Source organism: Mycteria americana, chromosome 7, assembly GCF_035582795.1.
Source record: "Mycteria americana isolate JAX WOST 10 ecotype Jacksonville Zoo and Gardens chromosome 7, USCA_MyAme_1.0, whole genome shotgun sequence".
In the NCBI taxonomy this organism is placed as follows: Eukaryota; Metazoa; Chordata; class Aves; order Ciconiiformes; family Ciconiidae; genus Mycteria; species Mycteria americana.
The window spans coordinates 53959472-53983728 of NC_134371.1; the positions used below are offsets into that span (position 1 = coordinate 53959472).

Here is a 24257-nt window from a genome sequence, read left to right on the forward strand (position 1 = left end):
GCATTCATGCCAAGTTCATAAGGATTATGAGAAAATTCAGTAGATTAGGCCTTTAATCTGGTATCTCCAATCTAAATAGAAAAGTGTCAGATATGGCTAAGCTACTCAGGGTATCAGGGTACCTAGAAAACCCTGATACTGATATCCTAGTTTGAAATTTCAGATCGGGTTCTCTGCCTTGTACTATGAAGAATTTATTCCTGCTACAAGGGGGTTTTTTCCACATTTTGCCTAACATAAATTTCTATTCATCTCCATTCTCATTTTTAAATTTCTGTCTTTTAAGAAATCTCTTGTGAAATTAAAGAGGTGCATCATATTCTTGCATCACATTCTGAACACAGTTAGGCTTTGGCTTACACCGAGCTTTTAGAAGACACTACCAGCACTGCTCTGTCTCCTGAACATTTTACCCAGGGCAGAGGCAGCTTACACGTTCTGAAGCAATTACTATACTAAGTACCAGTGATGTATTTTTCCCAGAAGCTGAAAATAAAGGTATGAGAGACCCATGCAATAATTTATGGGCGTTAACATATGGGTGTAAGTTTCTCTGAGGATAATTATGTGACTAGGCTAATAACGCCAAGGGTGCTTTGATACATTAAAACATTCTCACAATGATGTTTTTGAGCATTTCATTACTGTCAGGAGTCAGGAGTGTGTATGTTTAAACAGGAGAGAGGCATGAGAGAGGCCCATATGTCTTCGCAAAAACAACCCTCTCCCTTCACCCCGCAGGCAAGCTGAGGAAGCCCTGTTTGACCCAGGCGCTTACGTTAGGTGTGTTTCCTGGAAACTTCCCGTTTTGAGAGCAGACAACTACACCAAGTGTGCTGAGAGGGGAGCAGCGTGTGTGGTTTGCAGGGGTAGCTGGAAGAATGGGCATTACTGACAGTGAAACGATCAAAACCTCCTGGGCTTTGCAGGACTTCTGTACTTTTGAAAAGTGCAATCTAGCACACTTGGAAGCAGACTTTGCTGTGGTTCAGAAATACACCTGTGAACCTCCGTGACAAGTCCAAGTGCCAGGCTAAGTTAGCACGCCTTGGAGAAGGGAAGGTTCCCAGCTCAGTCAGAGAAATTTCTCCCAAAGCCTCCCTTGACTTGCTGGCAGACAGCTGGCATGGAGCCCCAGGTGTCCTTGAGAAATTCTCCTAGACATTGCTCAGGACTCCCATCATGAGGGCTCAGTCCATTTTCAGTCGTCGTGGAGAGGCCAGAAGCAATCCCACCATGAAGGCTGCCCTCTGAAGTGGGCTCAGGCTGCAATGCCTGTGCCTGTTTTCCAGTATTGTAGTTGCCCCGCTGGAATTAAACTTCACACAGTTTAAGTATTTATGCCTTCAAATTATTTTTTTTTTTTAGCTTTTCTTCTAGTGAGGCTCACGTCTAATCCTTTGACCTCTTGCATTAAGTCTGTGTAAAATTGCAGTCTTCCAACCCAGCAAACCCCTACCCTAATGATCCACAATTACTGGTGTTATAGAAGCATCTGTGGGGATACAGGGCTTTACAGAAAAATCATCAGGGCATTTTTTGGAGCAGTGACAGGGAGACAGAGTTGTGTCCTTGCTCTGGGATGGCAGTGGCCATGGTGAGGGTAGGAGCCGTCCTAGTGGGTGAGTGAGTGGCAGGCGTGTATTTCAAGAGGCCGTATTTGCATTTCCTGCCCCTTGCGAGGTTGTCAGGCGTGCTGGGACCGAGTCTCAGCTTGTGGAAATGATTACAAGGCAATTTATAGCAAACAACGATTCCTACTGTTGTGTTTGTTACAAACTTGGCTGCAGTACAGTAATGTTTAGTGGATTAATAATGTCTGCTTTTGGCCTCTCCTACTCCCTCGGCAAACAATTTTCATGTATAATGGATGTTCTCATTTAGTCTAACTAGAACAGAGCCCAAGGGTCAGAATAGCCATACCTGCACGCTGAGGGGAAGAGGCCCTGGGCTTCCAGATGAGAGACCAGCTTTCTCTCCTCTCCATGCCGGGGTCCAAGACTTCTGCCCTTTTGGAGGATCAGCTTTGCGGGGCAGGTCCCCCTGCAGTCGCAGAGGGGGCAGCGCCAGATGTTGCCTTCCGCAGGAGAAGGTCTGTCCAGTCCAAAGGGTTGCAGTGGGCAGCACAGGCAGCACAGAGTCACTGGGACAGGCAGATATTTGTTGAGCGTTTGGCATTTTGAAAAAGAACAGCACATTTTACAATTAAGAACTCTATGAATATATACATAAAAACTGCAAAAATAAATGTTTTACACCAACAATCGATCACAGTGCATGCTGTGAGGACATATGATGTTGAGTAAGTGGCGTGTGGTCTTGCCTTTGCACAGGAAGCGCAAGAGTTACAAACACTTTAAAAATCTGTGTGGTTTATCTTGTTAATTATCAGTCTCTTTCAGGAAACAAAAAGTCTGCCCATGTTTCATAATGTGTGTAGTAGAAATACCAGGATATGCAAATATGGAAGTTACACAACAAAAGCAAAACTGAATTAAAACTGTTTACAGTCAAAAAATGAGAGAACCAGAACTGCAGCCTTTTTATTGCTACACCACTGAAATGAGCGTGTGCGCAACCTGGCTATTTAGGCGCTTGTAATGTATGGTACAACTTTCTCTCCATCTTCCCACTGCTGTTTATGCCTCTTCAGTAACAGATAAAATGGAGGCTACCAATCTTGGGTATAATAAAAGAGCAATATTGTAAGTAGTCTTGTGAAGCTTTCTGACAGCTATCAATTGATCAAATAATTAAGAATAACAATCAGCACTTAAAGTCAAGTGATGGACTGTTGACTTTTAGCCTGGGACGCAGGGCTGTGGCAACACTGTTGTGACAGCCGGTGGATGGAGACTCTTTGCTACTGAACTCTGTGACCCAAATGCTGTGGCTGAGCATCTACCACACGAAACTAAGGCTGTGTCATGGGTCCAGGTGCCCTCTGATGCACCATGGTGAACCTCACCAGCAGCGTCTCCAGTGAAGGATTTCTCGCCATTCCTGCACACTGAGGTCATGCGTGGGCACGATATAAGAGTTCAGACAGGTTAGGTTAGGTTAGTGTCTGCCATGAGAAGGTGGACAAGAGAAATGGATTTTATCTTGGCTTATCTGAGTGATGCCCTACCATCCCACTGCTCAGCGTTCTGTGTCACTGGCAATTTTCACTGCCATAAATAGGTGTTGCTTGACCACAGCTAGTAAAACAATGAAAACTAGATACGTAAAACAATTTGACAAGCATCAGAGAAAAAACATTACCAAGCAAATTATTTACCAAATGTTATTTGGTCATACGCAGGGAAAAGAAAAAGGCCTGTTTTGTGCAGAATATCTAAACTATCTGCATTATTTTCACTGAGCTATGAGACTCGGGTTTGCCTTCAATCCAGATTGACTAGATATAAAAACTATTCATGGACAATTCTTGTCATTAAGCAGGCCAGATACATTCTTTTTATTTCTTCAAGAAGTATGCACAAATGTTTTCTGAAATATAATTTGTTTGGTACTTTGTACACTTTGTTGTTTGGTTGATTTTTCAGGGTGAAAAGGGAAGGGAATCTTCAACAGCTTCTTGTGGTTGTGGGGCATTTCTTGATATCTGCTTCCTTGTAAGACACTGTTGTGGAGAATCAGTAGTATGGACTATGAACACAGCAAACCAGAAATATTAGCGGGACAGCCAACTCTTCAGACTGGACTTTATATTAGCAATTCAGAAAAAAAAAATACAAGTGAGATATAACGCTATAAATTTAGGAACATGTTAAATACAGGTACACTTTTGAAATCGGAACCCAAGAGTGTATCAGGATTTTGCAAATTAGCTTTGTCTTCATAGCAAGTCCATGCAAACTTCAGGTGCAAAGCCTGAGACTGGAGGTATTGAAAATTAACAGCCACGTTTGTTGTAGTGTGAAAATGTAGGTGAAATAACATCTTCCTTCAAATATTTTCTTCTCTTTTCCTTTTAATTTTTTTCCTAATTGTCTCTATTTCTCCTTTGGCAGCTATAAAATATTGTAACCAACCACAAATAACTATAAAGATGGAAGAGGGAGACTGTAAACAGACCATTTTCGCTCTTAATTTATTTTGCTTATTCATATTTTGGGCATGTTTATTTGTGTATAAGATTGCTGTACATGAACAAAAGCACTAGAAGTACTCCCAAGCCATTGGTTACAAATGATTTAAAGCTCATTTCTTCTCTAAAAATTAATCATGTAAAAATGAAGCCTTCCTGTCCACAGATCTACTCGCCTCCCTGTCTGTATCCAGTTATGTCAGCTCTTTAAGAGATTCACCCCAAACTGAGCAGGAATGCTGTGACTGATCTCAACAGCGCCTGGAACATGGGGCAATTTTGAAGCATTTTGGGGTACTTTTCTCCTGCTAACTGCCCAGCCCTGACAACCTAGCTAACGCGACAGGTTTCTGTTGTTCCTCCCATCCCGTGTCCAGCATCACTCACAAGTTCCCCAGGGACGCCTGTGCACAGTTGCTCCCAGCGATGTGCTTTGGTGCAGCCCTGTGCCCCAGCGTCTCGGCCGAGAGCCGAGGAGAGAGCAGGGGGTGGCTCAGCACGTGCAGAGCCTGCTGGTCCAGCACCCAGAGAAAAACAGCCATAATTTACCTGCAAACCGTCTGCTTTTATAGCTAACAAGGTGAAGGTCTAACACTTCTGGCGACTCACAGGGCCATTTTTCAGAGTAAAAATATACTTTAAGGGAGACATTTCCTACACTTTCTATGTAACAAGAGGCTGTGCTGTTTGGGAGGAATGGTTCGTTATATCAATGTGGAAGCATCAGTGCAACTTTCATAGTGGATTATCAAATGTCTGAAGGCTTTGTAGATGTGTTCGTTCTGTGTACAGATGAACCCACCACTTCTCCAAGCTTGCTCAGCAGCGCGGTTTAAGTCTCCGATACAGGTCCACTGATCTTCGTATTCCCTTGAAACAGCCCATTTGGAATGATCGTTGATGGAATAAAAGGTGGAATTCAATGGCGTCCCTATTAGGTTTATGTTGTAGACGTGGTAGTTGAGAGAGCAATTTGAGGGAAGTTTTTGGCCAGAATGCTGCCAGGATTCAGCCAACAAATCAGTCTTCAGCTCCTGAGCCACCCAGGCCACATAGATATCTGTGGAATAACACAGAGTGTGGGACATTAGTCTTTCACATTCCTTCATTTAAGAGGGGACTGAAAAGCATTGCCTAAACTGGGCTCGTTTCATCCCAATGCATACAGTGGGGCAGAAGGGATTTTGCCCCCTCCCCTTGTTTTGACTTTTGTTTCAGAAGTTCATTTCCTCCTTCTCCTGGAAAACCTTTTACAAACAATCAGCAGGAAAAAAAGGAAAGAAAAAAAAATTTAAAGCCTTCTTCATAACAAAAAAAGCAGATGATTCAAACCCCATTTTTGTTGTTTGTTGTTACTGTTGAATAGCAGGAAATAAATTTTCTGAAAATCCCATTATTGAGCACCTTAAGAAGGTGTTTGAAGGACCAGACAGCTTTTTGTTTTGTGGGGCTGAAAGAATATTGTGACGGGACACCTTTCCCTGCCCTCTGTTACATTTATTTCTGAAGCTGAACTTCTTTTTTCCCCTCAAAGGAAATACTAATTGTCAGAGAATATATTAATTGCTTATTACTTGCTTGAGAATGTGTGATAGATAGAGCAACAGGTTTTCTTACCATCTATGTACAAGTGTGACTTCGCAAAGTGGAGAAAGGTTTCCCCATGAGCTGACTGGAGTTTGGAGAGGTGGCGCAAGGGGACCGAGGGCAGCCTGGACCCTGCACAGAGCTTCTGCAGATTTGGGAGATCAGCTTGGAAGATGTTAGGGATGGAACAGCTGTAGATTCCTGGATTATAACTCAGCATCTGTTGGTCTGAGAAAAACCCAAAGAAATGAACACATGCAGAAATAAAATGGGTTAAAGCGAAGGAATTAAGAGAGTAAAGTTCTGCCTTGGAAAGGAAACCTAAATCCTTCTAAATCTTCACAGCCTATCTCCTGGAGGAGTTTAGTGTCAAAGTATCTTATTTTAGCAACCAAAACCATGTTTAATTGCTTTGTATTCTTGACTGGCCCTGCAGCACGTAGACTGGCTGGGAGAGTATGCTCAGGTTTTTGCACTTACACCTCATTATTCTTAGCAGAACTGTTAACCCGTGGTCTCAGTCCACTGCCACGTCCATCCATGCTCATCTTCAAGCCTGGAAGCACATAGCACTCAGACGGCATAGTACATTCGAGCCTGTCAGTAGTTACAGGAGTAGTTCCCAGTCAGCTACAGTTGCCAAGCCAAATGCAAACAGCTGCAAACAGCTGCCAAAGGATCTAGTTTGGTTTTAGGGAGAACAGGGCTTGACTTCCAGTGTCTGGATTGAATTAGCAGAAGAAAATTACTTTTCTGTACAGTGCACAGCTTAACTGTAAAAGCCCTTGCCATGGATATGGTAAAGAGCAAGGGAACAAATGGACTTATTAGATGAGTTCATGGAAGACCAGTCCATCAGGAACTTCCCAGTCTTTCTGGCTCAGGAAATCCCTGAACCACAGATTACCAGAAGCTGGGAGGATGGAGCAGGAAAAGCATTACTGTATGCCTCTCATTTTCTTGTCGTCTTTCCCTAAACACATGCGTAGACATGCTTCCACAAACAGGAACTTGGTTTAGATAGCTCTGGGGTGTGGCCAGCCTGGCCGTTTGCACAGTTTATGTGTTTCATTGATATCATTTGAGGCTTGTAGCTGGGAAAAGAGTGAAAAGCAGTGTGAAAAGCGTTAAGGAACATACCAGTGTGATTTGTTATAATGCCTTTTGATAGTCCCTTTTCAGGATTCCAGTACCAGATATCATTGTCAGATTGTTCTGAATCCTATGGGTATAGATTTCTTCTTTTTAAATTATTTTTAGTATTGGCATTTTATGTGGCACAAGGTACCTGGGGAAATTCTGGGTGATATTTATTCCATACTTGATATTTCTGATGTGTCAAGGCTACTACTCGAGCTCAAGCAGGGGTTGCCCTACATTTTTAGAACTGCAGACGATTGCAGCTGAACAAGCTATTACTGTTAAAAATTATTAACCTTATATTTACAAAGCATTTTGTATGCATGGACTGAGTTTACCTTTGATATGCACTTGTGACTATTATTATCCCAATAGTCCCCATGGAGAGATGGAGACAGAGTGGAAGAGTGCATTTCCCACATTCACACAGGAAATCGCTGGATAAACATAAGTGAAGCCAAGAACGCTGTTTCCAGGCCTCACTTGGTTTCCCAATCTGACAACGAAGGACAAGAACAAGCAATTTTTGAGGTGAAGCCTCAAGGAAAGCAGTCAGAGAGGTGCAGCAGGGCAAAGGCTTTCTCAGGGAGAAGCATTTCATACCTATTTCTGTGAACTGGTCATATTTGAAGGTTATACAGATGGCCGTCTGTCCGTAGGACTCCCCAGTAGCTGGATACTCATAACCATCCTCAGGGAAGGGAGGGAACAGGGGCACACTGTGAATCACCCAGAAGCCTTGTGATTTGTCCAAGAGCAGAAATCCTGTCAAAGAAAAGTTATTGCAAATGAATTAAGGGGGAAAAAGCCCTGAGATGATATAGCTGTGTCCTACTTTGGATTTGCTGCTGCAGACACCGCACTTCAATGTGTTAACGTCTGCAGTAAACTGGCCCTAGAGTAGATTAATGGATTATAGGAGACACTAACGTTGTATTAAAATTGCATTAATTCTCTCCTGCATAGCCTAACTCAAACCGTCACCACTTTTCTTTTGAAAAAAAAAAGTCTTTTCAAAACCTTTTCTCTTTCTCTGCTCAAATGTTATCTTCAAAAAATCTGATGAGTTAGTGGCTGTGACCCTCTCTCCACTGCTCCTTTTCCTTCCCTTCATATATTCACGGCGTAAGGGGAAGCAGACTCTGTCTTCTTTCCCAGACCAAATTCTCCTCCATGGGGAAGCAGCAGAGAGATGGGCTGTGCCTCCCCCTCCCGCTGCAGCAGAGTGCTCCGGGGAGGAGCACAGCTCCCAAACCGAACCGTCCCCATTGCTGCAGCCTGGAAGTACAGCCCTGCAAAATACCTTCATCCCAGAGTCAGCCGGGGAAACCCCATCTGCTTCCTCAAGGGAACATTTTGACCTCCACTGAAGTTTGCACTTACTTGAAGTCTTGCTTTACTTTAACTGCATCCTTTAGTGCTTCCATGATCTTGGCAGCAGTTTCTTGCCCCAGAGAGAGAGAGTTTGGAGGGGTTTATGTTTAGGGTGCCTTTCCCTTCACATCTTGTACTGCTGTTGCCATTAGGCTCAGGGTGATGTGGCGTGTACTCACTGAAGGGAGCTATATGAGTTTCAGCTCTTGAAAACAAAGGGTCCATAAGCCCCAAGAGTTCCTCAACACAGCACAGGCATAGCAAAACATATATAACGATACAACAAACCACGCATCATGCAAATCATTCTCCAGTTTTGCTTGAGGCAGAAATTTTAGATATGCAGATAGACAAACAGACAAGTAGATGCTATCCACAGCTTTAGAAGGGAGAAAATAGTAGCTTGGGACTCTCCCTGTACCTTTGGTATGTCCTCTTTTCCACCCGTTGGAGTCTGACTCAGGGACCTCATCGTTGTATATTGCATATGCAATGCTGTTCCTCTGCAGGAAAACACACATTTCTGAAACATGACATTCAGTAAAAGGAAGGCATTTAAGTGAACATCTGCTGCTGGGAACAGAAGAAAGAATTCAGGACTTCTCTGTGTGAACATCACGAGCCTAATTCTTCTCCCAGTTCAGCTGACACAGTCTCCACAGAAGTTACAGTAAAATAAACCTGAAGACTCAGCATTAGGGTCCCGGTTAATATGAAGTGGAAGTTCTCTCAATCATTGCAGTAGCCCTTCCTCAAGAAGTCAAATACGCTCACTAAGACAATTTACATGGGTTTATTGGGCGCTCGCTTGCAAAGAAGTTCCCCCCCTCTTTTTTTGTGCCTCTCTCCGATTTAGCAACCAGACGTGGTGAAAATGTTTGCTGAGGAAAAATACACGACAAGTGTTCTTATGAAGGTCAAGCAATTAATGCTTTTTTGCAAAATATTTGCATATGGCCACACCTTATTCCCCCTGAGTAGAGAACTTCAAAGGAGTTGGGACATGTTTCTCCTCCTGATGTACTTTGAATTTGTAAACAGTTTATTACAATTACAGCGAGACCTGGAATAGGACAGTTGATCGGACTGCTAATATTTGACTGACTTCTGGGAATCTTGGAATCTCTTCTAAATATAAATTAATGACACCCTACCACTAACCCACTGCAGAAATGCAAAGACACACCCAGACTCCCAAGAATACTATGTAGATGGTAAAAAAAAAAACTATAGGCAGATCTTGCGGTATTGCATAATCGCTTCACATATAAATGAGGTGTCTGACCGTGGGGAAAGCAAAAGGCCTAACAAGCAGCATATCACTGCTGAAGCAGTCACAGGGATTTCAGGGTGGGGAAGAGCAAAACCCAGATTTTATTTGAGACAGAGAGTGAAACGCATGCACATGGGAGGGCTTAGGACGAGTGTCTGTAATAGTCACCACTGGCCCTGGTCTGAGTTCACAGCCAGTTCACAGCTTCAGTCGTCGCTCAACATGAATTGCAGAGAAGAAGCCAAAGGGACTATGTACCAACGCTCAGTTTTTGATGGGCAATACTTTAAGTGTGTGAAAGGCTTGACTAGAAATTAGAAGTTCGAGGATAATTTATAATTGTAGCCAAAACTGCAAATAATCTGCCCAGCTGTCAAGACTCTCCCCTTGACGTGTTTTAGTAGATCTAGTCGGTCAGGTCCAGCCATACCTACGTGCTTATTTTGGCTCGTTTCATTTCATTTGCATGTAATATCAAGTGAGCATACTAACGAAACGATAATTAAATGTCACTTGCCTCGGATTTGTACGTCTCATACAGCTGCTTCAGTGTTTGTCCCAGAGCACCCTGCGTCATGTTGATGAGGTATTTACCAAGCTGCCACTGCGGAGCCAGGGTGTCCATGTACATGTATTCCAGCCCCAGCATGGGAATCTCTCCTTTGGCATGTTTCGGCAACTTGTAAAGAGCAAACCTGCAACAGGGAAGAGCACTTGGGTTTTTTACAACCATCCTGTTTGAAGGTGTCAATCAGTATCTCCTTCCCACCTGAGATTTAAGGGAAGGGTGGCTCCGGGGATGCCTACACTGGAGTGCCACCAGCGTGTGGTGTGGACGCCTGGGCCTGAGGGAGGTCACCTGGCGCAGGGACCAGCAGCAGTTCGGCAGCACAGTACCTGCTGCAGACAAATTTGTTCTGCTTCTTAGCAAGCAAGGGAGGCTGATTCAGCACCGAACTCCTGTTGCTGTGGCCAGACTGCTGTTGGTACCCTGAAAGAATTTGAGGTAGCCCTGGTTTGGAGTCCCATTTAGCCACCAAATCCCTCTTGCTCCTGGTTCTGGTAGAGAACCTCAGGTCCCAAACTCAGTCTGACATTCTCATGGTCAACCCGGACACCTCTTACCAATACATTTTTACATTATAGAAATATAACTTTATATGAAATAGATAAAACTATGTATTAAAATTATAAAAATGCATAATGTTATATTTGTACATATTAAAACCACAAAATAAGTATAAAGCCATGTGATAATGTTGTTCCAATCCTACTTTTCATAACAGACTCGCACTCTGCTGAACTGTTGCAGACTGGATATTTGCAAACCATTGGCCAGAAACACAACTCTCTTCAAAATTGTAGAGTACTCAATATTGTCAGTAAATGGCTCAGTTCATATTAATGATGTCCCTGATTAAGTAAACAGGTTTTCCCAGTGCACAAGTCCATGGGATTAATTGCAGTATAATAAATGGAGCCACTTTCTTTGAGTGCTGTACTTGAGTAATTTGTTATTTATGTCAATAGTAAGAACTGAGCGGCATTATTTTCAAACCTATACTATTTACCAAAAATGCAGCCTGACTGTGCTTAACCCTTCAAGTGTATCAGGAGGAGTGAGCCTTGCCCAGTTGCTTTACAGGCTCAAGTTGGTCAAAAAAGGCATCTCCGAAAGCAGGTAAGGAGTGGCAGGAAAGCACTTTGCCAGAGGAACGTCTAATCCGTGGGAAACGTACGTGTACAGGCAGAAGAGAAACAGGCACCACTGGTGATTCTGGTAGTCCACCTGCATTGCCACTGACTGATGTTCCTTAAATATCTCAGGAGAAATTGCTGACGACAGATCACAAAGAAGGAAGTGATTTATATAGCAAGGCTGGGGAGAGCTGTCCGTGCCCAAGGAGTCACAACAAGCCCTTTATTTGAAATGAAGATTTGGAAAGGAGAGGAATAGCAGTAGTTACAGTAGTACGAGCTGATCCAGGAATTAGTATACGAAGCCTTTCCAGACTGCTTTGAAATATATTGGAAGATTTATGCTCTCAGGGTGTTCACAGCCTTGCATCCGACAACCATGCGCTAGCAGGTATGCTTACGGAAATGCTAGCAGTTGAGCTATCAGTAAATTGCTTGCCAGTTCCTAGTGGATACATGTTTTGGCCCTTTCCAGAAAGCCAGCTGAGCGTATTAGCAATTAAAGTTGTATAAAAGTCTTCACTGCTATTTGTGCACAGGAAATTTCTCAAGAGCTTAGCCATTTGTGGGAGCAGACTGAAAGTTATTTTCCTCAGAACCAAGGAAAAGCAAATCCGCTTATACCCGATTAGCATTGTCACATTGTTTGCTTGGGACTGAACACAAACTTACTACAAATAATCACATCTTTACTTCTTGTCCCCCTGCTCCCCCCCAAAAAACCCAAACAATGTGCATCTGTGTCTTCAGTCCTTGACTCAACACTTCTCAGAAAGCAGAGTTTTGACTTTTATTAGCCTGAAGAGCTTCCCACAGAATGCAGTGAGTTTGGATGAATAAAGGAAAGACCTGCCGCCCTCCTCAGGGAGCCGATCCTACGGCCATTTGCTCTGGTAGCCCCTGCGCAAGGTGCGGTGAAGATGGCGGGACGAGCTCCCGAGTGGAATGAAAACACAGGGGAGGACTTCTGCCAGCCCCGGCACTGCGTGTGGGTAGGACCTGCAGGCACAGATGGGATCAGGTCAGATAAGGCAAGTGATTCCTCCGGTTTAGTGGCAAATGAAAGGGCGCGTGAATGCTAATAATTAGTAATTATGGAATACTGCAGGATGAAGCCACTGAATAGTAGGAACTCACATGAAGCTCTTGCTAACTGAATATAAAACCTGCAGTGATGTGTTTGTTTGAAAGGGCATTGACATCTTTTGGTTAAGAGGAGGCTTTTCTCAGCAGTTTCAGTTCTGCTTCTCTTATCGGCTTCGTAGCAACCAAATCCAGAATCAGGCAAAAGTTGAATATTTCCTGTCAATAAACTACGATGACCCGTGCAGATAGGCAAGTCTCTCTTTCCTTTGATCATGGCACACTGGAAAGGAAATCCCCCATGTCCTCCCTGCTAAACGTGGCAGAAGAGAACATGGTTTTACCTGTGCAGGCCCCCCCGCTCCCGTCTGGAACGGGACCCACGTCGCTGGTGTTCACACGCGTGGCGGCACAGGTGAATTACTCCTAGTCACAGCTTTCAAAGAATGTCTCAGAGAATTTGGATACAAACATTGTGTTCATTTAAGAAATGGATGGTAAAAGTTTTTTTTGTTTTGATTGGTTGTTTCTTTGTTTGGGTTTTGGTCTGTTTTTTTTTTTTTTAGCTTTAGCACACGCAGACTCATTCTGCAAGGAATAATTGCAGTTTGTGGAGAAATGAAATTTCTCGTACCTTTAGGTTGGGTAGCTGCACCAACTAAGAGTCTGATGCCTGAAAAACTCACGTTATCCAGAAGGGCCTTGGCAAGGGTGCCAAGTCAGAGGGCTGGATCGGACCCTCATGCGTTTGATGCTACGCCAATAGAGAGTGAAGCCGGCTTTATGCCCCTGCTTGAGTAGCCTGCCTGCGGTGTGAGGAGCCCCTGCCTTCCCTGCAGTTAGCAATGTGTGCAAGGGAAGGGACGTGCAAGAATAGCACCTACTTCTTTATCATTTGTATCCAAACTCATCATTGTTCCGTGCGAAAGACACTTGTCTTTTTAAATTGGTTGATATTTATCTCTGAGAGGCTTCCCTGCTCTTTTTTAAGAGCCCTCGTTTCACTTTTTAAACCTGGGTTGGATATTATGTCGTTATCCTTTGCGTCTTTCATCTTCAAAGCGCATTAATCCAGTTAATCATTTAACACCCAAGCTCGGCTCGCTGCTGGCAGCGGGATGCTACCAGCTCCAACGCGCCGGCAGCTCGGGCGGCGGGGAAGGACGCCTGCCCCTCGGTCCCCGGGGAAGGACGCCTGCCCCTCGGTCCCTGGGGAAGGACGCCTGCCCCTCCGTCCCCGGGGAAGGACGCCTGCCCCTCCGTCCCCGGGGAAGGACGCCTGCCCCTCGGTCCCCGGGGGCAGATGGCACCTTCCCACGCTGCCGCCCCCGCCCCGCGCCTGCCCGCATCCCCCGGGGCGGCTCAGCCTCCGCTGCCCTCGGCGACGGCAGCGAGGGGACAAGTCCCACCACGCTGCTGTTTGGGTATGAGCAACGAGGCAAAGGGCGAGACGGGGATGTTTTCCCCGCTCGGCTCAGGTCCCTCAGCCAGATGAGCCATGTGCTGGAGCCCGGGCCCGGGCCGGGTGCCCCCGGGCTGCCGCCAGCAAGCACAGTCTTGGCACCCCAACACAGGCTGTGCTGCCTTTGATGATGAGACATGAACGCTGTGTAAACTGGTGATTATTTTGCAGTTAGTCATAATGCAGAGGGGTGGTTGGTTCAGTGAAATGAAAGCGCATTTCAATAACTTATCCTAGGTTTTCCAAATGCAAAATTCAGCTACTACTCACAGGCAAACAGGATTAAAACAGTGATTGCTATGCATTACTTCTCGGTGATCCACCTACTTCACGCGGTTTAATCTCAAGCGTTATTTACTCACCCAGCGTTTCTCCCCTGTGTGGTATTTACTTACCAATCGACTGTCTCCCCGTCTTCATTCCTGCAGGAAATCTCGGCTGCCCACAGGGGCGCGGAGGAGAGAAGCAACAGCAAAGCAGGGTGACACCGTGCAGATCCCGCAGGCATTTTGGTTTCTCGGCTTCACGGGGCGAGCACTGAGTAGGGTCTAAAAGGAGAAGTTGCGTTGCATTAGCTGTCAGCTCCTGCCGTACGATGCAGCGAGTACACCCCGGGCAGCGGCGCAGGACGGCAGACCCGGCCCGGGAAGTCGGGCTCCCACTGCAGGGACAGCTGCCAGCAGCGGGGCCGGGGCTCCCACGGGCCCCTGGGAACTGCTCAGGATTTCTTTGGGCAACAAAATGGCAAAATGACAGTTGCCAAGTTATGTTTTTGAGACAACTTACCTTTGTATTTTAGGAGGTAGTATTTTGACTATTTCAAATATTCAAGGTATTCTGCTTTAAAAAAAAAAAAAAGCCGCAGATACCGAAACCCTTTTTGTTTTCTTTTTAGTGCTGCATGACTGAAGTGTGAATATTTTACAACTATCTGAAAAAGCCTCGGTATTCAGACAAGCAAAACAAAATCATTTCCGTGTCACTACTTCTCCATCCAGCCCCTGTCGCAAGCACAGCCATTGCACCCTTCCTGCAAAGAGGGGTTCTGGGGCAGCGCCGAGCCCTGCCCGGCCCTGGCTCTGGCGGTGGGGGCCTTCGTCTGACAGTGGGACTGAGCCCGCGGGGGCTGACAGGCAGAGAGACCGCTCTGATCTCTGAGCCCCAGTAATTTAGTTACAATTAGTTAATGTTTTTTTTTTAAATTATCTTTTAAGTGCATTAGCATTTCTCTTAGGAACAAACATGTCTGAATCGAGAATTTTTACATCTGATAATCTTTTAGCAACTCACATATAAAAAGCTTCAATTTATATTTTGGTATGTGAAATATTCTTTCTCCCTCTTCATTATGCTTACATTAAAAGGTGCTGATTTACATTAAAAGATGTTGATACCAAGTATAGGATATTTCAGCCTCAGGGAAAGTCTAGTGCAACAAGCTCTGGCTGTTTTAGCATAACAGAAATCCTCACAACCTTCACAGTATTTTGCCTCCTTTCTCGTATAGCCTCTCCAACACTGTAAAGGATGTGTAAATTGGGTGTGTTTGGCAGAAGCAGGATAACACTGACTAGGGCTTAGTGCAAACAAAGCCAATGATCCCAGAAAGCCGGGATTTTGGAGGTGTGGATCAAGACCTGAATCTTGCTGCTCAGACTCGCTCCCGATCCCTTTTGTGGGAGATCAGAACTGTAACAGAGTTGGGAGGAAACGCTTGCAACCAGCCCAGCTCGGTCTGTCTTTCCTTCTTGCTCTCGGGAATTGCAACGTGCATAGAGGGGGTAATAAAACACACAACATGCCAAGAATGTGACAGCTGTTTCCATTTTCTGTTTGGGACTTCTGCCTGCTTACAAAGCAACCTCCCTGCCCCTCACGGAAGAACTGCTTTGATACTCACCGCTTCCACTCGGCCTCGGAGCAGCAAGTCCCCCCGCCCCTGCGTGTGACGGGGGCAGCCCTGGGGACACAGAGCGCTCGCTGGGCTCTGCCTGCTAACGGGGGGCTCTGCCTGCTAACGGGGGGCTCTGCCACGCAGGATGCTCACCGTGTTTTGCCAGCTTCTGCGTGCAAACGGAGAGGGCTCAGAGCATGGCACACATGGAGCCTGGCAGCGGCTGTGAGAGCTGGGAGCCAAAGGAGGAGGAGGCGATGAAAATCTGTTCTTGGTTCTTGGGAAAATCAGGAGTTGCGTCTAGAGAGGCACAGCCCAGCCCGGCAGAGCCGGCCCCGATGGAGCGGCTGTGAGGGCGCGGGTGTGAATGCTGCCTGCCCTCTGCACCGCTGTACCTGCGGTCACTGAATGCGCTGGGACACTCTGGCTTCAGAAAGAGATGGTGGAGGGAAGACTCAGCGAAAGTCTGTATAGTCAGGATTGGTCCAAAGATGATGAACTAGAGAGATTAGTTCACTGTTACTCATGTTAAATGATCTGCCCCCATAAAAATTTAAAATTCTATCACAGCTGCTACTAATGTAGTAGCTGCTACTAGTAATATCTTCCTAAAGTATTTTTTCTTCCCCTCAGGACTTTGCAATTTATAATGGAAATATTTTCTTCACAGGTAACCACAGAAATAAAGGCTATAAACATTGTTTATGTTTCATTGACTGAGCAGAACTCAGGCTTCCACTGAGTTCCTTTACAACTGTCATGTATTTTCTCTGCAGATCAAGGATGTAGAAGTCCTCAACTGCGAATATGGCAAGAACACAATTAAGTTCCTTCGCCTTCGCAGAGAAGGGAAGAAGCACTTCGTTAAAGAAGTGGAAGTGTGCACGCATCTGCGGCTGACTTCTGCTCAGGAGTACCTGGAGGGAAACAACTCTCTTGTGATACCTACCGACACCATGAAGAATATTGTCCTTGTGTTGGCCAAAAAAAATGGGGTATTCCTTATTTTTTAACTAGCCTTGCTGTTTCTTATGACTTCATTTGGAAGTGTTTGTTATACTAACTTTTTATTTTCAAAATGCATCAGAAGAATCTCTCCCCATCGGCATGTCAGATGGCCACTAAAGTCACCTTCAGTGATTTGGGAGAGAATTTTTCCTCCTCCAGTGCTTATGCTGTGGACTCCTCCTTAGTTTTCCAAAGCCTTTTTTTCTCACAGAACTAGCAGTATTTTTTGTAGATATGTCATATAAGATCCATCTTTTTCTTTTTATTTAATAGCACATAATACTGCATTATTCCTATATAGCACTTTTAAACAGAAGGTGTCAAAGTATGTGAGACTTCCCTTAATTCCATTAACTGTGCTCTTACCTCCCTCAATTGCGTCTATCGTAATGACAATCTGTAGTGCAAATTCTCTGTCTCAGTAATGAAATCCCATCTTTAGCCTGTAAAGCTTAATCAGAATATCGCTATGATTATTTCAGCATTATATCCTCGAAGTGTAAGGCTTCTGTAGCAGTTTCTCTCAGTCCAAGGACTGCAGCTCACTATACCACAGAACAGGAGATTTTTGACGTGACTCTGCTATTTGCAGCGTATGCTGCAAGCTGATCAAATGACTAGGCATAGTGCACAAAACCAGAACTGAGAGAAGTCTGTATTTTTAACAACATTGACCCTTCCCAAATATTTACCACAATCAGAACAATCTACTTTTGTACACGAGGTAATTGCTTCTTTCTAATAATACTGTTTGCTGTCTTAGATCCCAACTTTAGAACAATTTGCTATAGATATCTGCAAACACTTCATGACAACATTTTGCCAAGTGGCGTACGTCAAAACCTACATTCAAGAAGTACCATGGCAACGTCTACACGAGGTATCTAAAATACTAATACATTCAGTTTATTTATGCTGGAGCCGTTTGTCACTCTCTTAGTTCCTGTTTTCAAGTTAAGATGTTATTTACTGCACTTTTACTTACATGTCTGCTCTAAATTGCAGAATGGCGTTCCCCACATCCACTCATTTATATACGTTCCTGATGGGATCCGCTTTTGTGAAGCTGAGCAGTGCCGAAATGGTGAGAAAAGAATTTGCAACTTCCCCTACTTCTCTGTAAATGTTTCCGCTGATGAGAGATGAAGACAGCTTTAGAGATAGCAAAAGGTGTTACAGGGCTTACAGCATAGCCAAACCTCTCCAGAGGTCTAAAACAAAGAATATTTTTATGGTCTAATTTTGCACTCCTTGATCTGAGACATGGCTGAAGAACTAATGTAGCTCACATTTGTATGTGTATCCTAAACATATACTGGTTACAACAGCACATACAACAGAACTGCTATACATTGTCACAGGATTTAATAGCTTTCTGAGAACGGTCTGCTCACTTTTTTGCATTATACTATATTCTGCCGTCTCACTGTTATCATTACCCTATAGAGAATATATCATGAAACCACACTGCTGTTGGCCAGTTGCCTAGTTTGGGGCTATTTTCAAAACCTGTCAGCATGCCTTGGTTTTATTTCTAAGAAAGATGCAATTTCGTTGCTGCAAGTCAGGCTGGCTTGAACATCGTGAGCACTCAGGTCTATGTACAAACAATTTTTCACATGAAAATACTTCAGAGCGTGCTTACTATTTTTGCACGCCATGTGTAAACAAAGCATCCTGTGGCTTCACTAAGAGTTTTGTGATACTTAAAAGACATAGGCTTTCAAGCTCAACTGTCTGTCCATAAATTGGCATTCCAAAGGGAGTGTAAAAATTACCTCTTCTTGCTATGACTCACACCAAGAGTGTAAGTTCAATCTCAGTGTGTTGGTGTTTCATTTAACCGGTCTCTCAGACTACTGGGAACTGAGCTGAGATCACTGCGTTATTTCACACGGTGGGTTTAGAGGTTTTAGGCAGTAGTTCGGTATCTGTCTATTACTTTCCTAATGTAACTTAGGACTATTTCCCATCCTGCCCTCTCTCCCTGTTTTCCTAATGTGTCGGTGTTAGGACCAGTGGCAAGACCAGTTTCACTTGCAGACAGGACACAAATTCTGAAAGGCTCATTTGAGCATTGTCCCTGTGTTCCTGCTGAAAGCAAAGAGAGAGCCCGTACAAGTCTCCAGTGCCTCTTGGCCTAATCTTTTGTGATGTTCCTAGTAATGTTAACTACTGCTGTATTTTTGGCAGCCTCAGTAGTATTGAGGTTTCTGGAAAATGTTAAGAAAGAAACCTGAATACAAAAAATTAAAGAAAAAGAGTTTATGCTTTCTTGAAAAGCTGCTGCTCTTAATGTACAGATTGAATTAAATTTTTCACCACCTTGAAAATTCAGCATGAAATTCTGCAGTTTCAGGTTCTACACAAACAAAAAACCTTTAAGGCTTACTGAAGAAACTGCCTTTCCTTCTTAGTCTTCCCTTCATGTAGCCCTTTAGCTCTTTCTTTAGGGTTCCCCGCCTAGGTGAACAATAACCAAAGAGAAGGTTTTCAAATCCCTTTTATTTTTCTTATAAGAGAACATTCTCTATCTTTAGCATCCTCCTATGCACCTATCAGCCAGACAGAAATTTATTTCTCAGTTAATCCTAGCTTTTAACACTTTACTCATCATTAAAAGAAACCTAGTGAGGCTTAATAGAATTATAGGCTTATTTTTTGCCATTAGATCGGCTGATAAAAGGCTCAGAGTTTTTGGAAACTGAAAACATCCTAAGTAACTTAACAGAGTCAACATTTGACAACTGAAGACAGCACAAGCACAAACCATGCTGAAAGCACAGCACGGGCTGCTCACCTCGCAAACTTTGCCTCGGCGTTACATTCTCCAGTGCGAGTTTCAGGTCGATTGCTGTGCAGCCAGCCAGTCAGCCAGTCAGCAGCCTTTCAGTAAATCATTCATTGCAAGGAGCTCTTTCAAACAAGGCTATGTATTTGAATATGAGATAAATATGTCTCCAGGTTCACTGATAATATCTGCATTACATAAATACCTGTGTATTACAATCTTATACCCAAGCAATGAATTCATCAAGATCTGAACAAACCCCAGAATATCCTGTCCAAGGACAGTCTCTTCTGTAGATTTTTTTAAAGCTTTAGTAAATAACAGGGGGGTGTAGCCAAAATGATAGGTACACCTCTTTGGACTCTTTCAAAAACAATAACGAATGTAAACAAGAGAAGAAATAGATAAAATTAAGTTTTAATAATTTCCAGCAACAGAGCAGTTTTAAAAAAACAAACCTCTAAACAATTATGTCATTTAGGAATATCCATCACAGTAGAATTATTTCCAGTATAACTTCATGCAAAGACACAAGTTAAAGACAAAGTCCATCAGTCTTCCCAGTCAAAGGCAGGATTACTATGCGCCAGACATATTCAAGGATTAATTTTGAACTAGCTAGTGTGAGCACCAAGAACGGCACAGAACCAGCAGCATGGGCTTCAGCCACTGACTGTACAGGCTCTGGATAAGCCTGCGTGCCATGACGTTTCTCTTTTCTGAATCTGCTTTTTTTGGCAGCTCTGGTCAGTGAGATTTTCAGTTATCAGTTTGGTGTGCTCTAAATGACTGACCACGTGAAATTGTTTAGCTGCCATCCAAAAGGTTTGTCAGAAGAAAAAGTTCAGAACACAACTGTTTGGTCTTCAGAAGATGACAATCCACCCATGCAGCAGTGATCTACAACAGCACATTTTATAAATAGAGGCTAAGAGCAAAAACACTGTCACTTTGATCCTGTGGGTGGCATCTGTATCAGTGCCAGTCCCTGCTAATTAGCTGAACTGCCAGGATTTGCATTGACTCCTCGCCCTCTCATTCTTACGGATGCAAAACTCACAACAGGCTGGGTATGGAAAGGGAATTTCTGACTGAGGCTCCAAGTCTTTGTACAGGAAGTTTCTACACTCGTCTACATTGTTCGAAAAGGCTCACCTCACCTCTCCTGTACTCCACAGCCCGAGTAGCCTGTTTCATTTCCCTTTAGAGCAATTAGTAGTCCCTGAACTGACATCAGTGAGAGCCAACTCAATGTATGTCCCAGCTCCAAAGAGGTGAGATAAAGTGTGTCCTTACCTCTCCTTGACTGCAGGTGATGATGGAATTCTCTAATTTCTACATCAAGCTCTGGTTTCAGTAGTTTCTGTCTTCTTTCTTACCTTTCCGCTAACATCAGCGTGCAGAAAATATTTTTTAAAAGTAGCTAGTCTTGCAACAGAAGCACAAGGGTGAGTCCTGGAGAGACCGTTTCATGGCTCTGGAGCTGTCACTGCAAGTGTGCTCCAGAGGTTTCTTTCTCTCTGCCTGAAAAGGAGCTCATACTGTCTCGTATTTTTGGATCCCAGGTCCTCTGGTTGTTTTTGCTGGAATTAAAGATCTGAAACTTATGAAGACAACACAGTCTGGATTCGAAGGCTTCTATAAGAACGAACACACCACACTTCCTGAAAGGAAGGACAGGATTTTATGTGGAGAGCTCTTCTGCAAATGGTCATACGGCGAATGCAGAGATCTTGACTTTGATTGCATATGGTATACATCAAATCAAATAATACTTATTACCTAACCTATGACCCCGAAGTCCCTCTATACAATACAGCAGGTGTAAGGGCCAGATCTGCAGTTGCTGTGCACCAGCCGCTCTCCCAGATCTCAGTGGCTGGGCTAAGCCCTTGGTACCAGGGGCGAGAGGCACGCCTTGGGGGTACTCCTCCCTCTGATGGTGCATCAATGGACAATATTTAAATGGACAGTTCAGTGTTCAGTACAGAACACTTTAGGAGAACAAACTAACAACTAATTTGTTAAATACTTTTAGCAAAACACCTATTTGTGAATTACAGAGCTGGGGGGGAATTTGGAGGTAACAGAACAAAGAAATTGTTCTTCCATGAAATCCCATGTGCTATGTATTTGTCAGAAAAGACAGAGAAAATAAAAAAACCCCACACCACAGTAAAACATTACGGATCTAGACAGAGACAGCTGATACAAGGTTTTGTAAGAATCTGTGTTACTTCTAGGAACAAAATCCGTGAATGTATCCTTGAAGCCTTTTCTGGGCCACCCGACTGTGGGGAATATTCACCCTCTTACCAGAAGACCGTCAACTGCATCCAGATGCTCGTCCTTTCCAAAGTGCCACAGGTATCTTCTTTTCTCCTGTCAATGTTTTACTTAAACAATAATGAATGTTAATCGGACCACTAAGAAGACCAAAATGAGCCTATTACTTCCTCTGACAGTTCTAAGTAAGACTGGAAACTGTTTGGTGGTACAACTAGATGGTCTGAAAAAATATGAACACACTGAGAAGTTCATATGCTGCTCCTCGGCTGTGAACATAATGGGGGAGAATATCACTCAGTGCTTGGCAGGACATGAGTAAAAGTGAAATGGGTGCTACAACATTGTCTACATGTTCAATAGATTGCATTTTATCAACTATAAATATGGGGGGGTAGAGGGGTTGCATTGCTTTTCTTTACAGTGAGTGAAAAGATTGCCAGGCTGCTGGCTAAGAAGGTGCCCTAATTCATTGTCTCGTCCATTTTCATGGTTTCAGGTACAGATCATAGAAGTCATCTTGAACAATACTTTTTATAATGTCATAGACATGACGAATCTAGGCTTGGCCAATGACAAAGAAGTAAGTAAATGCTCCAAACACAACTTGCCTGGACTCTTTAGAAATACTCAGCCTTAAAGCATAGCAGCAGTTCTGCATAGAACAGAGTTAAAGGGAGAAAACTTTCTCCCCCAAGCCCCAGTGAAAGCTCCACCTTACCTCTAAAAGAGATTTACACTGATTACAGCAGAAGGATAATTGCCTTCTTGTGTTGTTGATAATAGCTAAAGCAGTACAGTGGAATGCTTCGGAGATCAAAGGGATCTGTAACAGAGACCACCTCTGAAAAATTATTCCTGTTTTCTCCACTGAATTTGACTTTGAGTGATAATGTCAACCAACCTGTGCAGTTTTAACCAAGCAGAATGTGCCACGGCATCCTTTCACATAGCCAGGCAGTGTGAAAAGCTAGCCCACTATGGCTCTCCTTTCTGCTCCACTGGCAGCACCACTGAGTCCAGGGAGCATCCTTGGTGCAGTGGGGCTACAAGGAGGCGAGGCAGGCCACAGGCTGCCTCTAGGTGACAGGAGACCAGCACTCCACGGGAGCAGTGAAGGGATGTTTCTGTAGCCATTAGGTGCCAAAGCAGATTGGTCCAACAGTGGACAAGGTATAAGCCTGGGATCAGGCAGAGGGTGAGAGATGTAGGGGATGAGATATATTTGCTGCTCCCTCCACAGCTGCTTTAGCTGACAGCCAGGTCCAGCTGAAAGTCTCTTATGTTATCCTCACATGACAGAGAGAAACTGGGTTATTCCATTTTGCATCAATGGTCCATTTATGCTCTAGTCTCCCTCCCTAAGTCTTGTGATTCTGCTGCCATCCTATCCTACCCTTGCCCTCTTTCAGGAGGACATTATAGATCCACTTTCACTTGAGATAACAGCAAAATCTACCATTCATATTCAGAAGGGAAGGGAAGAGCCTGGGCATGATTTTGAGAGGAGGTGAATAGCTGCAGTTTCTGCTGTGATGGCCCTGGCACATCCCTGTCTCAGAAATGACCTCTGTGTTTGTGCTTATCTCCCTCAGGTTCTGATTCCAGTGGAAACTCCCTACGGCTCCTGCGCTTGCACGCTTGGCAGGAAGAAGTTCTTAGAAGCACAAGGCCACGTGCTAAAAGATGAGAGGCAAAGTCAGTTTGGACTGGCAGCTACCCAGGGAAACTAAACCTCTTGGCTACACTCACACCTTCCTGATAAACTTAACAGTATGGCTTTCCTATCAATGTGTACTCCTTGTTGGCCTCTTCCATTGCTGACTGCTTTTCCCCCTATGAACTCCTGAGGTTGGGAAGGACCCTCAGGAATTCAGAAATCAAAGTCTGTCCCTGAATCTCAGTGTGACTGGCAGATTGAAATCCCCTACGCTCTTTTGAAAATCCCAGCTGGAAACATTATAGTCAATTAATTTTTAAACTAGCTATTCCCAGACCTCTTAATGAAACAATTAATTCAATAATGTCTGTAACATGCTTTTGACATGTAAAATCAGCAACTCTGTATATTCTATTTGTTAATGTTCCTTCAGTAAAATGAATATACAGGCATGAGACCAGATGTTTCATTGATGTAACCTGTCATGACCCCTTGATGCCACACTGAACTACAGAGCTGAGGTTCTGACCCAGTAACTGAATCAGACAGAACACTGATTTCTTCGTGAAGGAAATGAAAAAAGAAGCAAAAAAAAAAAGTATCTAGTATATCTCCTTTGCGGTGTGAATAGTTACAGCTGTTGACTAATTTCTCTGCATGTATTCTGACTGCATGGCTGCTGCTGCTACTTGTCAGACTATACAGTTACTATATAATTACTTTTATATTAATCACTGAGGTGTTTGAGGTTTTGGGCTATCTCTGTAAGTTTAATTAAATAGTTTTCTTTAGTCTAATAATCTCATCATGACTTCTGAGCAGGCAGGAGTCAAACTAAGTAACCCTATTACTTTCGGGAGGGGCAGGGAGAAAGCTAAACAGACAGACAACGCGTATTTTTCTTTAGT

General features: G+C 43.9%; 2 protein-coding genes across 2 annotated transcripts; one reads left to right on the top strand and one right to left on the bottom strand.

Annotated features, from left to right (window-relative positions):
- Positions 1-3498: 3498 nt before the first annotated feature.
- DNASE2B (deoxyribonuclease 2 beta) lies at positions 3499-17683 on the bottom strand. The gene is made up of 7 exons (XM_075509252.1): positions 17598-17683; positions 14106-14258; positions 9985-10162; positions 8616-8697; positions 7424-7585; positions 5711-5908; positions 3499-5153 (listed from the first exon to the last, which is right to left on the bottom strand). The coding sequence occupies exons 2-7, from the start codon at positions 14216-14218 to the stop codon at positions 4798-4800; spliced, it is 1089 nt and encodes a 362-aa protein (XP_075365367.1). The 5' UTR covers positions 14219-14258; positions 17598-17683; the 3' UTR covers positions 3499-4797.
- Positions 15811-23422, top strand: LOC142413113 (uricase-like). Its single transcript, XM_075509158.1, has 8 exons — positions 15811-15953; positions 16329-16599; positions 17376-17492; positions 17618-17696; positions 20969-21155; positions 21647-21770; positions 22189-22272; positions 23285-23422. Exons 1-8 carry the CDS (start codon positions 15811-15813, stop codon positions 23420-23422), a joined length of 1143 nt encoding a protein of 380 aa, XP_075365273.1.
- Positions 23423-24257: the final 835 nt, after the last annotated feature.

Bases quoted from the DNA above. Each gene is read 5' to 3' on its own strand.
- DNASE2B (XM_075509252.1), bottom strand. From the start codon at position 14,218: ATGCCTGCGGGATCTGCACGGTGTCACCCTGCTTTGCTGTTGCTTCTC. The intron at 8,698-9,984 runs GCAAGTGACATT...GTTTTCCTGCAG, and splicing joins ATGAGACGTACAAATCCGAG to AGGAACAGCATTGCATATGC. The intron at 7,586-8,615 runs GTACAGGGAGAG...TTTCTTTGACAG, and splicing joins GAAAAGAGGACATACCAAAG to GATTTCTGCTCTTGGACAAA.
- LOC142413113 (XM_075509158.1), top strand. From the start codon at position 15,811: ATGGAGCCTGGCAGCGGCTGTGAGAGCTGGGAGCCAAAGGAGGAGGAG. The intron at 16,600-17,375 runs GTATTCCTTATT...TTGCTGTCTTAG, and splicing joins TGTTGGCCAAAAAAAATGGG to ATCCCAACTTTAGAACAATT. The intron at 22,273-23,284 runs GTAAGTAAATGC...TATCTCCCTCAG, and splicing joins GCTTGGCCAATGACAAAGAA to GTTCTGATTCCAGTGGAAAC.